Raw genomic sequence first — 17,652 nt, 5'->3', positions numbered from 1 at the left:
TAAAGAATCTACAACAGTAATAATTTTATTCCCAACTTTTATACCATTTATTTTACTTTTGTTAAAATTATTTGAATACTTAAGTAGTTCAGAACAGTGAAAATATTGAAAATAATTTTTAGCCATTAATATGTTTAATTTTGTTATATAAATCTGTTTAAAAAATAAATAGCAGCAATTTTAAATTAAAAATCTTGCTAATATTTACTAAAAGCAACCTATATTTATTTATTTATTTTAAAGTTTTATTTTCTGAACTATTTATAAAAATAATCTTCTTTAGAATTCACTAATATTATTAATCTATTATATAAATAAAAATTGGAAAGTCAAATTGTCGTAAGCTAGCTAATAATTGCAATTAAACAAATAACTATTATGTTTTTTCGGAAAAACATTTGGCTATTTNGCAATTAAACAAATAACTATTATGTTTTTTCGGAAAAACATTTGGCTATTTCCCAAATATATTACTTTTATATAGTTTTTGAGCAGATGGATGAAAGCCAAGGATTGCAAGTTTCCAAAAACTTACAGCAACTATTTAAAATTTTTCCAGTTAAAAAAATATAATTAATGAATTCGTGATTGTATCTAAATGATGTAGTTATATGATCATTTTTTATTTTTAAATACTTTTTATAACAGTGTAACATAAAAACCTATCTATCTGTCATTGTTCAAGGTCAACTGGTTTTTGTGTCAAAATACTGTAATTTAGAAGAAATGTTTAATCAGTAAACTGTCCTTCCTATTAATATCTGTGTAAATATATAAGGTATATAGTCGTTCATGATTTACTTGAAGAACATCCGTTAATTACACATATTAGTCAAAAAATATAAGTAGGTTTATGATACTCGTGTTTAAATCAACTTAAATAAGTAACTCAAGGTACACTTTCCGCCAAAGATCAGGAAAATTAAAAAAAGTAATTGTTTGTACAGTGTTTGAAAACTTAATAAATAATTAAATATTTACAAAATGTTTTCTTTTCGGATGTCATATTTTCGCACAAATCTAAACAAGTCATTAAACAGTGATTCACTTATGAACCACTTCAAATCGAAAAGCAATATTAATATTTTAGCTTCAATGCGAAGCTAAGAAGGTATTAATTTTACTATGAGTTATTTTTTTGTCTGTTACCACTTTTTCTCAGCACTCACCGAACCGATTTCTTTCAACGATATGTTAAAAGATCACAAATCGTATCTAGTCGAAGACATTACCCTCAAAAATTTAAAAAAATTCCCTCGTTACCCGTAATTGGGGAAAATCTCCAAAAAAATTACAAATTTAAAAATCGCTAATTTTCGAAATTTTTTCAATTTTTCTTACTTAAAACTGACATAACTTTTTCAAAAATTAACAAATCAATATAATTTTTTTTTTTATAGATGCTTGATGTCTTTACCTATCATTTGGTATATTTTTTTTTATAAATTTAACCCTTTACCAGCCCAAAGGGGGGATATAAAATGACAACTTTTTCACAAAAAATTAACTTTTTCAACTTAACTTTTGAAAGTGTTCCGGAAATACTGACACCTTTATATATATCTTAAATAAAAGCTAATGTAATATACTTAAATATAAAAAAAAAAAATTTTGGACTTTATTTTGTCTTAATGGTGAAAATAGCTACCGTATTCAAAAATATGATATTTTTGTGTTAATATTCAAGGTTTTGTGTTTTATTTTATTATAAGGGGATTACACTGATTTTCATAAATATTATATCAATCTAATTGACATAGCATAAAAAGTTAAACATATTTAAATTTTTTTGTTCCTTTGAAGTCGAGAAAAATAACTTTAAAATTTGAACTAGCTAAATTTCCATTTTTATTAAGTGACGAATTCGAGGTACGATTACTGAGACGGTAACACTGTGGCACTGAATTTTTTCTTAATTCTTTTTGAGTTAGAAAAAAATGTTTAACTCATTTGATTTTTATTTCATTTAGATTCAATAACTTCAATAAATATAATGGATACCATTACTGTAGTCTCCTCTAGTGAAAAGAATTTCATAGTAATATTATTATAATATGTTGTTTTTTTTTGTAGCTATCATTTATTTTCTCAGCTCTCACTTGACCTACTTTTTTGACAATTTTTTTTTTTTAATTAAACACTATCTACATATTTGCATCGAAGCGTTTTTTATGATAGTGATTTTAATCGATGTCAGATATCATCTATACTGGACCCAATTATGCCACGACCCTACTGTGCTGGGTTTTTTTTATTTGTTTCTTTTAATTCAATGTGTCTTTCAATTTTTTAATCATAGAGTTTTTTTTGTGTTTATCTCTTATACCTTTAATTTTATCTTTATACCGATAACAGCTTTTGGATTAGTATTAAAGAAATTATTGACATATTTATATCTTGGTGAGAAGAAGAGAACGGCTGAGACATGTTTAGTTATAAAAATAGCAGCACCCACTCTTTACCTCTAGACTACTTTAAATTTTTAATTATTTACGAATTACTTATACAAAAGTTGTTATTAACCAGTCACTTTTTTAATTAGATTATTATCTTTTATATAAGCTAATTAATTAGTGGTGTTACCATTTGAGAAATTAAAGTTAACACCCTTAAAGGTATAAGGGATGAACATAACGGTATATATTAAAGAATTAGAGTCAAATTTTAACTTAGCTTCTGTATTATAATATTTTATCGGATTATCAATAAAGTAATTTAAAAAGCAATTATGTTATAGATGTCCAATCAAACTAATTGTATATAAGAGTGCATTTGCATGCTTAAGCATTCATATAATTACATACGAATGATTTATTATATTTTCAAGTACTACAAGAAATTAAATGAATAATTTGTAAATGACTTTCATATATATAGTATTAAAAAAATTAACTTTCATAAATATTTGATTGTTGACATAATAATATAAAAACACACCAGGATTATTTTTATTCAAATATCTCAAAATGTTTTTATTTGAATAGCTTAATGTAGAGAAAAGTGCATAAATTCAAACTCATAAAGTAATTTTTTTAACTCGTTTGTATAATTGATTTAGTATATTATCAACCTTGAAAATAAGTACAAATTTGCAGTGTTCTTTTTTATAAGATTTATATTTAAATGTAATATTGAAATGAAAATATAAACTCGTTTGTGGCCAACAAAATTTAAATGTTTTGTAGCAATAAGAATAAAAAGTATATTTCATCAAAAGAAAACCCTCAAAAAGAAAAAATATAACATCCAAAAGTTGCTATGTACTAAATTTAAAGTACGATAATTATGCATAATTTTTAATCGTTAGTTGGATGCGCGAAGTATTTTAAAACAATTTTAAATTTTCTTTTAAAAATATTTTAGTGTGATATTTCGTTTTGGATGTTTTTATAACCTCTTATTTTATATTGGCATTAGACAAAATTTAATTGGCTATACGTTTTATTAGTTAGTGTGTTTTGTATTCGTATAAGAAGTATTCGTCATATATTTACCCGCGCGACAAAATAGTGTATTTGTTTCTGTAAAGCTTTAATGAAAAATTGAACAAATATATTGAGTTGTTATATCTATTGAAGATATATGTACCAAGAATTCCTTAATACTAAAAATAATAGCGATTTTTGACTATTATAACAGTGACATAATAAATTTTCTACATTAATAGATTTTTGAATATTACGCATATATATTAGTTAATATAAATTCAACAAAAAAAAAAATAAATTGAATATGAAATAGAATATTCAATTTTTTAGTTTTTTTTTTTTAATATACTTTTTTTATCAAAAATATATAATTTAAAGAAAATTTTAAATTTAACAAGTAGATTTAAATCACAGATAATTATTATCCTGTGCAAGGAAATTAAAATTCTGGAACACGCTACCGGCTGAGAGGTAATTTATAAATTACAAATTTTCGCATGTTCTGGAAAATCCTAAAACATTTAATATTGTGACTCTTGCAGTATATTAAATTTTTTTAATAATTTAGGCCTTAGTAATATAATAATATATTATATTAAATATTTTTTAATTTATTTAAAGAAATACTAATTTAAAAAATCAGTCAAAAAAAATTCAAGATAACCGTTTTCTAAAATAGATTTTAAGCGAAAATTTTTATTAATGTTTTGTAGTTTTTTTTATTATAATTTCTAAATCATTATAATGTCAATGAAAATTTGAATTTGAATTTTTATTTCACATGTTTATTATGCAACAATGGTATTAGTTACTTAGAAAATGAGACAAGAACAGCGTCAGATTGGGAAAAAACATTTCACCCAGATTTTTATTTAAGAGTCCTCCATAACCTTTTTTTGTTTAATTTTTTTCGATTTTTGTCCACTTTAAAATTTCTCCGCAGTGCCATATTTCGTCGCTTATATCGCAAAGTGCATATCTCGAAATTTTACAGATTTTTATCGATAATGATAAAAGACGTTTTTCTGAACATTTTTTCCTCGCCTTTTTTTTTTTTTTTTTGAGACTTAAAATTTTATTATAGTTATAAAATAAAATCACCTCTTGTATTATAACGTTTGTAATTCATATTTGTTTTTTTAACATATTGAAAACCTAAAAAAACGATAATTTTACAGAAGGGATTCAAATGTCAAGTTATCAAGTATTTAAGCCGTATTTTTTAAAAGTGTTCTCTCTAGGATGCCTTTATTCGGTGACTTATTCATCTAGAATTAATTTTAAATTATTTAATAAATCAAATAAATTTAATACAGAAAATAAATTAACACTTCAGTGTTAATAACATAATGTGTAATACAAGTTGATATCACATTATTTCGCTTAAAAATTGTCTGTTAATCGTTCAAATAAACACCCGCTAAACCTAAGGTTTTTTTTATAAATGAATCGGTTTTTTCGAAAAGGCCATATCTCCTTAAAGTTTTATTTTTCAGGAATCGTAAAAAACTGTTTTTAAAGATTAAAATTAATTTAGATGNGGAATCGTAAAAAACTGTTTTTAAAGATTAAAATTAATTTAGATGAAATTGAATAAGGGTTGAATTATTTAATTCCCTTATAAAAAACAAAATATGATATAATATTGACTATTTATACCTATTGGATTATTTTATGAGGGAATTAATGTGTTTGAGATATGGCCTTTTCCAATGGATTGTGAATTTTCATTGATTATGACCTCGCGACTCTAATCAATTGTTTATTGTTTATCATATATAATTAAATAATTAGTCTTACAAAATATACTGTGCATTCTTTGTAATAATTTTATTTATGAACTTCAACAACATTTCTTTTTAGTTAATTTTTGAAACAAATTTTATAGTTTACTTTTTGATTACTATTTTTTACGTAAAATAACAATAAAAACAATTTTTATTTTAACTTTTTAGTTTGACAAAAAAAAGTATATCACATCTTTTCAGTTCATTAAAAAAAATATATATAGTTTACTTTTTAACTACTAAATATGAAAAAAACAACTTTTTCACATATTTTCTTAAAAATCTTCTTCAGGGTTTTCATCTTCGTTTGTTGTTGACCATTTAAAAATGTCGTTCCAAAAATCTTTCTTTTCTTCTGGTATGTATTGAATTAATTAAATTAATTAAAATCTTAACAAATAAAATTGCTGATCAAGTTATTTTTGGAGAAATGGCCTTTTCGAATGCACTCGTTATTTTTAGACTATAATGAGTTGTTGGAGATATGATGGTCTCGTAGGAAATATGCATTATTATTAGATAAACACATCTATCACATAAAAGTAGTTTTGAAAAAATGTGGAGAAATGGCCTTTTCGAAAAGACCGATTCAAATATTTGAATTACTTATTTGAGAAGCGACTTAAATCATAAAATATCATTATTGACAATTTTCTATAAAATTAGAAAATTTTTTTAAAAACTCAATTAGTTAAAAATGTTGAAAGATGAACAAAAAATTCTGGAAGAATAAGTCCACAAGAGAATATTTTTAAGTTAAAATAGGATCATTATTTATTTTTTTGTATTAACTCGATCGGTGTGGTCAAAAAATAATTTTCTTTAGCCATTTCAGTTTCAAAGCAACATACCAATAGCAGCTTGAAACAGTTTTTATTGTTTTCTACTAGTTCAATATTTTAAAATTGCCTCATTTCTCAAATAAGAGATCATTTATATATAAATTTACATATTTTTTTAAGCTGTTTTATAAATTATGTAAGTCGTAGATTAAAGCTGTTATTATTTTGTTATTAGTTGCTTTATCATAGTATTATAATTATCACTATCATCTAAACCTAAATATTTTTGAGGTGCCTCTAATTAAAAAGGCCTACTAAAATATTTTCGATAGCTCGCCTAGCCTATCCGGGCCTGGGACATGAGACACAGTATAGACATAATAATAGTGCCTATACTATACTATAATTAATAAACAAGTGATTTGTTTGATGAAAATTATCATCGCTTGAATTAGAACATAATTGAAACGAAAATCGTATAGAGTGATATAAATATTATCTTTCTATTAGTAACATATTTATGGTGTTCATTTTTCACAAGGCAAAATAAATAGTCGTTAATCGAAATTGAAATTTGTTAATTTTGTTAACAATACGATAATAATTCATTTGATATCTTTATTATTTAATATTGGTGATCTAATTTCTCACTTAGTGTTTAACAGTAATATTTTATTAAAAACTGTCATGACTCATTTATTGTTCAATATATTGTCGATAGACTTGTCTATTTCTATTTTTATGTCACGTTTTATACAAATCAGTGGCGGATCCAGGGATAGGGCGTCAAAAGCGTGTAACCCCTCCTTTAACTGTTGTTGCCTATTTAAATAAAAGGAGAATAGTTTTTGGATGAAAAAATCGGTAAAAGTAATAATTTTGACGTTTAAAAGACTTTTTGCGTTCCCCTTTGAAAAAATTCTGAACACATGCCTGATTCAAATGCAAGTGCAATTTTTAGTTATTTATTGGAAAATATGTAGTTTACTTAGTGAAATACTTAAAATAAATTTGATATATTGATTAAAACTTTTTAAACACAAAATTAATATTATGTTAAATAGACAACAACATGTGTGCGTATTGAATAAAATAAAATGTTTTAATATAATCTTTAATAAAACGGATAAATGTTATTTTGTTTGTAATAAGCCTTAATGTATTTTAATATTTAATAGTTCTATATTACAATAGTTTTAAGTCAAGGTACAGGCTTTACATTTTATTCATAACAATCTAGTAATTCATTTATACTCCTCACAATATATTTTTAATAATTGAACTGATTGAACTAAATAAATATCTTAATTATAAAAGATAATATTTAAGGATTTTTAAACTAATAATAGTAAACTAATAATAATTATCTTAAGGCCATATGTAATATCTTATTGTGGAATGGCTACATGAGTTTTGGTTTCCAAATTTTTTCTATAATCGCCCTTAAAATAATAAATCTGAGAAAAAAAAAGTCAATATTTTTTTCTCATCACTATAATTTTTCATTGAACTAATGATGATAATATTAAAATCAAAATAAAGAACATTATATATTATATAAATCATTACTACCAATATTAAAATATAATTAAATATATATTTTGACAATATTTGTAGTTTATGCTCTTTACTATGGAGATTTGCCCTAAAAAAATATTGGGGGTTTTATTGCTCCTACAATAAATCCCCTTAATGATAGTCCTGACTTAACTACTAGATTAGTCAAATAATTCTTATCAATTATTATTCAACAAAAATCTTCATCATAGTTTTAGGCTACTTAAATCAATTTTTCAATTTTTTAATATTTACTATTTATTTTAATTTGAGATAAAGTAATACCAATAAGATTTTATTTCTAAAATGATAATATTAAAATTATTATATGCGTTTTTCATTTCGATTTCATTGAACTGAATCATATCATTTTAAAATATATTATTACTGTAGTCCTAAACCGTAAGATATATAAAAAAGAGTTTTGAAAAATAGTCACTGTATTAAAAGTTATAGGATTTATCAGAACATCTTATGAACTTATCCAATTTTCATATGTTATTATTTTTCGATACAAAAGAAATTAATCAAATGTTTGTCATTTGAGAGATTATAGATTTTCCCAGCGGTCTATAATGTCTATTACTCTTTTTTTATGTATATTTTGGATGTAAATACAAAAAAACTTTTTTTATGATACAAATTAAATTAAATAGTAAAAAAATTAAACAATATATATATTGGTAAAAATAAGGCATTACCGTTAAAATGTATTTTAATAAATTATACTTACAATTATTTTCATACTTCTAACTTTTTAGCAAGTAATTAGATACAACAAGATTTAATTATAATTTAAATTTTACAGTAACCTAAAAATAAATATAAATTTCATAGAACACGCAGAAATTACTGTTATGTGTTGCTGATTTTTGTACACGGCCATTGTTTGTTTAGCAACGTGATAGTATGCTATAATAACATTTCATTGATTGAATTACCTACTTTGAATGCATTTATTTTAATTAAAAATCATTCAAGTTGCCTATTATTCATATGTGCATAAATTAATTCTCCAACTAAGTTACAACATTTTATACTATATAATATAAAATATTTTTTAGTTCAATATAAATTGAACGATTTTTTCAACAATTTCACTTGGTAAGATATTAAATATTATGCAGTCATGTTATATTAAAAATAAACCGAAACATTTTGTGTACTTTATTATTAAAAAGTTTTAAATGGCAACATTTCTTTAACACCATATTTAATCTTTTTTGTTTTATTGTCTACATATTTTTAATTTCTGCTACAGAAAATAATTTTAATAGAATATTCAATAAAAAAATTGGTAATAAAAATATGCTTCCCAGAGTTTTATATATATTTAATATAATTTATTTGAGATAAATTAAATTAATTTTACTGTGATATGTACAAGTATAATTTAGCTACTAAATTTCCATAGGCTCTAATAAAAAAAGAATTATGAATAATAAATAAAAATAAGAATCTTCATTTTACATTTTTCAAGGATGGTAAGTGGCATGTTCATGATTTTTCGTGAAGGTATAGTTGGGTTATGAAAGAAAAAAAATTACAAACCTTTATTATTTTTGTTATTGTAGGAAATTATAATAAAAATGTGTTTTTAACACGTTCAAATATCGATTGATTGGAGTTTTAGCCTTTTCTTTCTCTTTAACTTACCTTCGGAGTTAATAAATAATACTCCAATACGTTATTAGGAGGGACAACTAATTTGCTTTTAAAACAGAAATAACTGAATAAGTCAGATTCTGGATGACACAAAAATAATCAGAAATAATAGTATAGAATAAATAAGTATTATCTTGCTTATCATTAACAAAGGTGATATTATTCAATTTTATTGTTTTAATTGTGTTAAATTTATATACTGAAAACAAGTTTATTGATTTAATTTAACTAATGACTGTAATTATGAAGTAACTAAATTTATAAAAATAAATAAATAGGACTAAAAACCTTTCAATTTTAAGTTGTTGATTCTAAGTAAAAGGAGCATTCATGCTACTTTTTATTTGAACATTTAACAAACAATTGATTATTGTTTTTATTATGCGTTTCATGTTTTGTTGCTATTAGTAACACCAAAAACTTATTACATTTAACTTTTTGTTAAGTGAAAAGAGTTTTTGGTGTTAGTTCAGTAATGATTTATTAGGTCACCAATCATTTATGTTGACATAACTAATTAGCAGTTAATTATTATGTTCCTAGTAAATTAAAAGGTGCATTTTAATAAAACTTTATTTATTCAATATATTTAATAATTAATAATATTAATATTAATATAATACAGCCCAGAAAACGAAAAATATATTCCAGGCATTTTTAAAAAACTTAATCACATAAATGTGTTTAATGGAATATTCATTTAAAAATACAACTAATATTTAGTACCTTTAACCTTAAATAAGTAAAATTAGAAAGTTCTAAATAAAATGTTGAAAATAATTACGTTTGTTATACTTTAATTGGTTAAGATGCAAATTAATTGACATAGTTGTTTGCCAATCTTTTTTACACTTTACATATGTTATTAAAATAGAAATTATAACTTATTATATTACTCAGTGGTTCTTACATTTTCAAGGACAAAATCTCGTAAAATAAAAATAACAAAAAATTTGTAAAGCAAATGAACTTTTTCGAAAAGTTAAAAAAAAATGTTTCTCATAATGGTTTATTTTGACAATGAAACGTATTTATTCGTTTACACTAGTGTCGTATATTTCTGTTATGACTGTTAACTAAATTTTTCTATAATAATTTTTTTCAGTATATTTCAAAATTTGATTTAATTATCAAAATAATAATTTTATAAAAACAAAATTTTGGTGGTCAAACCATTATAATAACTATAATCACGCAATTCTATGTATCATTAAACATATAATATATGGTGTGTATGAGCCAACGTTTCATTAAAAGTAATTTGACCGGAACGTTTATAAAAGCGTCTATACTTACAACAAACATAAAAATTTGGCAATATTTTTGATTTTATGATTTAAAAATTATAAAGTTGGCGGAAAACAGTACTACGCATATGAATTTCGCATACAATAATATTAGTTCTGGATATAATTTTGACCACGCCGATGACTATGTAGAATAATAAAAATAAATTTAATTTACAATATTATTGTAATTAAAAATAAAATAAACAAATTGGGCCTAACATAACTAACTTATAAAATATTTTTTTTTAATTTTGAATTGTTTACCATAGGTTCTAATAAAACGTTTTTCTTATTTAAAATTCTAATTTTTATAGTGTTAAATAAACAAAATTCAATGATTTACTTACTTCATATAATTTGATAATGTCTGTTAATTTTTCAGATTTAGTTTTTCTAAGTATATTTAACGATTTGTCTTTGACAATTTTATCTGAAATATAGAAACAAAATAAGTGATAAATACCATAAAAAATATATATGCTATAAAATAAAAACTTTAGGGTTATTATGTATAATTGCTCATGTAAAAATGAAATAGTAATTTTATTAAATAAAGGGAAATTATTTTTATAAGTGCAAGTTGAACGTATTTTTAAGACCATCAGGAAAGATTGAATTTTATATAAGATTATAGTTCACCATAAATTAAAATAGTTAATTGTCATTAAGCTGAAAAAAAATATTAATTCATTTTACTTACTTAAGTATTCAATAATTATAAAAATATGACATAAATTTAACAATAATAACATATTCTATGGACTAATTTTCATATTTATATTTATATATAATATAATATATTTACTAGAAATTTCCCTAAATTACTAGTAACTTTCTACTAAAATTTTCTATTAATTAAATGTATGAAGTAGACGCTGAAATTAACCACGCTGATTGTTAGATACAAAAAAAGAACACTTTTCAGAACACAAATGCATAGCCAATTTTTTGGTTACACTTAATTTAGAATAAAAAAGTCTTCAAATTTTTTTAGATGTCTCTTGTAATTATAGATTTTTAATACATTTTAAAAATTCTTAAGCTTTTATAATGAATAATTTCATTTGTTATAAATATTTTATAAATGATAATTTTGATATTGCGTCAGTGACGTCAATACTCATAAAAATTATTGGGTTATGTTAACTTTCCATTGAATTATTGAATGTCATTTGCCGAATCAGAGATAAATCAAACCCTTATCTCTATATATTGATAAAAACCGTTATCTACTATTTTTAATTCTTATAAGAAATTGATACTAATAAATGTTTCATAATTTGAGCTTTAAAAAGCTGTTGGCAGAAATGATGAGTGTCAAACAAACATTTCAGTTCAAAATTAAGAAATATATATTTTTATTATTATTTTCTTCTTCTAAAATGTCTAAATTTTTATTTATTACTAAATCTCGCGGTTATTATTTACTATAAACATTATGTTAACACATTAACAACGAAAAATCTTGCAAGTTTATCTGTTGCCAGAATCTGGAAAATACACAACAAGATAGTAGTTTTGTAAGCAGTGGCAGTTTCGTTGAATTAGAGTTCAGTAATATTTTTAGTCTATTATCTGTATATCGATATACCGAACTATCTATTATGCTATATAATTATCAGAACTATCATTTCAAAAATATTGAATTTTTATTGAACCAATATGAACAATTATGTACACTTTCGTTAAAATGAATCAATATTAAAGTATTTTTTCATGTAAATTTTTTTCTTTTATCATTATTTTAATACAAAAACTATTTACCAGTGTTGTTGACACGTCCATTTAGTTTACATGCAATTTTTCTGATTTTTTCTAGATTCTCAGTTGTTTTGGCGGTTAGTGGTGCTAGTCTATCTAGTAGTACGTCCATTGCGTGATCATCTCCCGAGACTACCATATTGTTTTTTAATTTTGTTTTCTTTAAGTGCGTAAAAAATGAAAAATAAACGTCAATAAATTTAATGTTATATCGATTTGTATAGTTATTTTAATTGTAAAATAAGAAATCTTGGCAATTTAAAAACTGTTAATTGCAAATCGCCAAGAAAAAATTAAGTTATGAGACACATGAGTTTAACTAATATTATTTGCTTTGTTAATGAACGATAGTCGAGCGAGAACAGCGTGAATGACACCGGCAGCACTAAAAAGACGTTGGCTTGGCAAACGGCATGACTGATACGGCCCTACTGCCAAAACATTAGCTAAGGAGTGCACTCGCGTGGCGGTTGGAAACACCGTTAACCCCTACAACGGTCAATGATGACGTCGGTCACGTGCTTCTGCAGGGTCCGATGGAAGTTCATAATATTATTATTATTATTTTTTTAATTTCCGTGCCAAAGTTAGGTTGACAAACACATACAAATACGAACACTATAATTAATACGTGTATTTGCTATTTCGTAAAAGATAAAGAAGACGGCAGTTAGTAATACTTATTTTTTGACACATGAATAAATATTAGTACAATTTTCAAAAAGTCTCTATGACTACAAAAATTTATTAAGAGAAGCGAAAAATTGTGTCTTTGAAAACCCAAACCAACGTAAATTAAAAACGTTATCTTGATTCGTTTTAAGATAATTTTATAAGCGTTTGAAAAATATTACTTTGTGCATTTAGAGTAATTATAAAGAATATAATTGCTGTTAATAGAAAAAATACAGGAAATTTCGAAAATTCGCAACAAATACTTATGTCTGTTGATAAATAGTTAATATAACATTTCTTGGTAAGATGACGTGTATAAAGTATTAATCAAATATTAAAATTTATTCAACAAAACGTCTAACCTTTGTTTACAAATATATATAATTAATTATTCAACTGTCATACGTAAAATCTAAACTCAATATCGTCTTTTTCGTTAAAAAATATTTAAGATTGTATTATACCATTATTCAATTACTTTAATATAAAACAAAATTAAAAAAGTATATAAAAATACCAGTATTTGTAATAACTATTCCAGATTTTCCTGAATTTTATGTATTAATAACCATTTTTTCTCTTTATTTTTACTCAGAATGTACTAAGTTAATATTTTTTATATCCATATAAAATTATATATTGTTGGTTTAAATTTTATAATTGAAAGTTAAACCAAAAAAAGTTATACTCGATAGTTTATTAAATTGTTACCTTTTAGTTTTTAATTTAAAAACTAACTTTTAAAAATGACAATTCTCTTAAGCTATTTAAGTCGTATGAATAGTTGTTAAAAAACTGCAAAACAACTCACATTTATAGAATTAAAATTCATTTTGAAAGATAATCGACGGTTTGAATCTGCAGATCTTTTGTTAGCTAATACTTTTTTGTTTTTTTGTGACATTTTTTTCACTTTTTTAGCCATTATGTTTTTATTTCTTTAAATCATTACATAAAGGAAAAAAGCAACATATATTATTAAAAAATCTTTTTATATAATTAAAATTCATACTATTTATACACAGTTATGAGAATTGTTTTGTTTCAAGTTTATGATGTAAAACTGGTCGCTATGGTTACAAAAATCATTTGGTCTATACGTTAAAAAATAAAATGTTGGCATTGAATTTTTTTAAAATCACATTTAGAATATAATATTATACAATTTGTTTTATCAAAAAAATAATAATAAATAACTATGGCTACAAAATATATGATTACACTGTGTTGCCTTTGAATGATGATTTTAAATAACCAGTTATTCAGGGAAATAGAGTGTGAATAATAATATAAATATATGACTGTGCACATAATGCCAATATCAGCAACATATCCAGAAGTGCTACAATGTCTATGATCTCCTATTGGCTGGGTTAAAGTTACATTTTAGACAATTTATCATAGAAAAAATAGGTCGTCAAATTAATTATCTGATACTAGTCTATTATATTGAAAATTATAGGTAAGATATTAGTCTTGCCTAATGTCTTAGTTTTAGTAATAGTCTTTTAAAATGATATTTGATATTTATTTTAAAAATAGTTTGACAAATCACTTTTTTTATAAAAAACTTTATCATACTTAAATAAAATAACAACTATTAAGACATTATATGTATAGAAGTAGTTTGAGTGTCAAATCTAAATATAGTTTAATACATGATTTTTATATTATGTATGATTATGACTCATATTAAGAATATTATACATTTATTTGTACAAATTGTACATGATTTCAATAAATAAAATAAATAAAAGTTTTTACAATATTTATTTTATTATAAGGTGATTTTATTAAAATAACTTAAAGAATAATTGTAAAAGGAATCCTATATTTATATGGTAAAAAAAAGAAATGCCCTTAATGTGCAAGACCATACTAGCATTTCATGGTACTTCATATTTTAAAATAATTTTTGTAATAATTCAATATAGTTAATTATTCTCTGTCTAAATATGCTAAGTTACTTATTTAACAAGTTCGACTTAATCTTGATATAAATGCTAAAAATAAAGGCACAATTTTATAGGATGTCGATTATTTAAAGTTAAATAATCGATTATTTATTAGATAAACGATCTAGATGTGATTTTTTTGAGATACTTCCAGATTAAACTCACATGTTAGTAAATTATAATCATAATTTAATTTATTAAGTTGCCATAAATTATCTAAAAACGTATTTTATTAAATTAAGCAATACTTTACTTTTTATAATATAAAAGCTTAATAGTTCAATAAAAGCTTTACTTAAAATAGGGGAAATGTAAAATTACTGTAATTTAATTTTTCAGTGGTATATTACATGTATAATTTACATATCAAACTTATTTTATAAAAAAAAATATTAGACCTTTTCTGTTCACATAATAATTATGACTTTTATAAAATTATGCTCAAAGATTCAAATTTTATTTTCATATTAGATAATATCTTCAACATAAAGCTTAACAATAAAATTTTTAAAATATACAATATTATGAATTCAAGTTAATAATCTATTAAGTGAAGTTATTTTTGTAAAATGGGAATTTTTACAAGAGTCAAACAAATATAAAAAAGGGGATCCAGTAAAAATATTGATTTTTCAGAAAAACAAAAGGCAAACTATTTTTAAGTAATGATAAATGAGACTTTTCAAGTTTAAATCACAATAAAAAAATAACTAAACTATTCATGAAAACAACAGAAAATGTTATATTAACGTTAGAAAAATGTTATATACAGCCTTTTAAAAATATTCAACTTAAAAAATATTGATAAAAGTATAAAAAAATATTTCGTACTTTTTTAGTTCGATATTTTAACAACAATATATTGCCGATAACATTATATGTTTTACATTTGAGTTATCGTATCGCTTATTATTTTTACAAATGAATAAAATCTTCAAGATCCTAACTGACTCAACTATATAACACTACTAAGGGATATGCCTATCGACTGTCAGCCGTAACCCCAAAGAGTAATGAGACTAAGGGTACTCGACTGTTACCAGCACTAATTACTCTTTACTACCAAAGAGGTGTCGTGTAGAGACCCAGCTGTATTATAAAGAGACAGTGGTGGCTCGTGGCTTGGACGACCCCTCACTAAAATTAATTTAAAGAAGAAAATGAATTGTATGTTCTTAATTCTAGGTTTTTATTAAAAATGCAAATTTTCAAATAGTAAAATAGTTATAATACATTTGTCGTGTGCGAATATTTAAGTTGTCTCCCTCAGTAGACGCAGGTACGCATGCGCACATGAGCAGTGTTTGGACGACAGACAGCGTCGTCCGAACAATATTTTGTAACGTATATTATTAGCGAGGTGCCCAATAGTGTGCGTACGGGTGCGGTTCAGCTGCGATCTTATGGACGGGTTTTGGACGACCAGTAGCGTCGACCATACAGTACAATATTAGTATATTACTGAATTGGGTAATTTATTTTTAGAATTAACTACATGTACGCTCGTCGTTATCGTTTGCTATAATAGTATAATCGCTATTATGATTATTTCCATTTCTATTTTCTACTGCGACCATTAAAATAATAATATGTGTACTGTGTTTTATTTTATTATATTTAATTTGACAATTTTTTATACCTATAACTAACGGTGTTATATTTAAAGTCGCACCCCCACCACCAGCACCCACGAGCCAACACTGTAAAGAGACAATCTTTGTGCCGTAACTTATGGTAATAAAAGTTCAATAATAACATAAACGTAATTATTAATAATATAATTAAACAATATGAAACGTACACAACAGAGATACACTTAAAGTACAGTAAATCAATGCACGAAAGAAAAGACTTATTGTCAAAACGTATACACGAAAAGAGATTACCACAGTACTCCCGAGGTACTCTCCCCTTTACAATTTATTCCATTTCGTCATATATAATAAAATATTTTGTTTTTTTCCTTTTACGAATACAAAGTTAATAATACAACCATTTATATAAATGTTTATAAAATTAACTTCCTGGTCTAGTGACAATCGATCAGGAAATTACAATTAAACCAAATATTATAAAAACGTTTTACTTCCAGCTTTAAAAATAATAGACTATATTACAGAGTACATACTATTGTTGTAAAATAACTACCAAATGATGGTAGTATTTTGAATATAATATTATAGTAATAGATTAATAGATTACAATAAATTTCAGAACTTAAAGATTGCGAATAAATAATTTTCTGCTATTATATTATGTATTGCCGTAATGTTTTAGAATTATATAAGAGTTATCAAAAAATATTGCCCGAATATTGTTATCAAGAATTAAAAATTATAGTAATAACAAAAATTTTAAATTGTTATGTGAGTAATATATAAAGTATAAAACAATATGATTGACGATTTAAATATAAAGGTGGTTATGCTTAATATTTTTGTACTAATTTTATTTTATTACTATAATTTAATTTATATTTTTTACAATAATAATGGTATTATCATTTTAGCTTCGATGCGAAGCTGAGAAGGTATTAATTTTACCATGATGTGTTTATTTTTTATTTTCTTTTTTTTTTACATTTAATACACGTATATAATACCATTTACATTACTGCTAAAAGTATAATCAAATATTTATTTTAAACAAGTAAACTAATATCTATAATATTAAATTCAGTACGTGTTCCACACCCGACAGTGCAGCACGTGTGTTTCTTATCGCGATATCGTTTTTAAGCTCTCGATAGCACT

At 23.7% G+C, this 17,652-nt stretch overlaps 1 protein-coding gene across 3 annotated transcripts in view; it reads right to left on the bottom strand.

The window, feature by feature from the left end:
- Nucleotides 1-12,788, bottom strand: part of LOC126905911 (cytosolic carboxypeptidase 4-like) — a 41,955-nt gene extending 29,167 nt beyond the window's left edge. For 2 of the 3 annotated variants that reach the window (XM_050686049.1, XM_050686048.1), the window contains exons 1-2: nt 12,273-12,788; nt 10,856-10,938 (exon numbers count right to left, since the gene is read on the bottom strand). In XM_050686049.1, coding sequence (XP_050542006.1) covers nt 10,856-10,938; nt 12,273-12,408 — 219 coding nt within the window. In that variant the 5' untranslated portion in view covers nt 12,409-12,788. The remainder of the gene's footprint in view (nt 1-10,855; nt 10,939-12,272) is intronic. The other variant, XM_050686047.1, reaches the window with a different exon arrangement.
- Nucleotides 12,789-17,652: the final 4,864 nt, after the last annotated feature.

The sequence above is a fragment of the Daktulosphaira vitifoliae genome, unplaced genomic scaffold (genome assembly GCF_025091365.1).
Source record: "Daktulosphaira vitifoliae isolate Bord-2020 unplaced genomic scaffold, ASM2509136v1 Scaffold_4, whole genome shotgun sequence".
NCBI classification, from domain to species: Eukaryota; Metazoa; Arthropoda; class Insecta; order Hemiptera; family Phylloxeridae; genus Daktulosphaira; species Daktulosphaira vitifoliae.
Note: the sequence above shows the minus strand (reverse complement) of the source record. Positions and strands in the feature narration are given on the sequence as shown.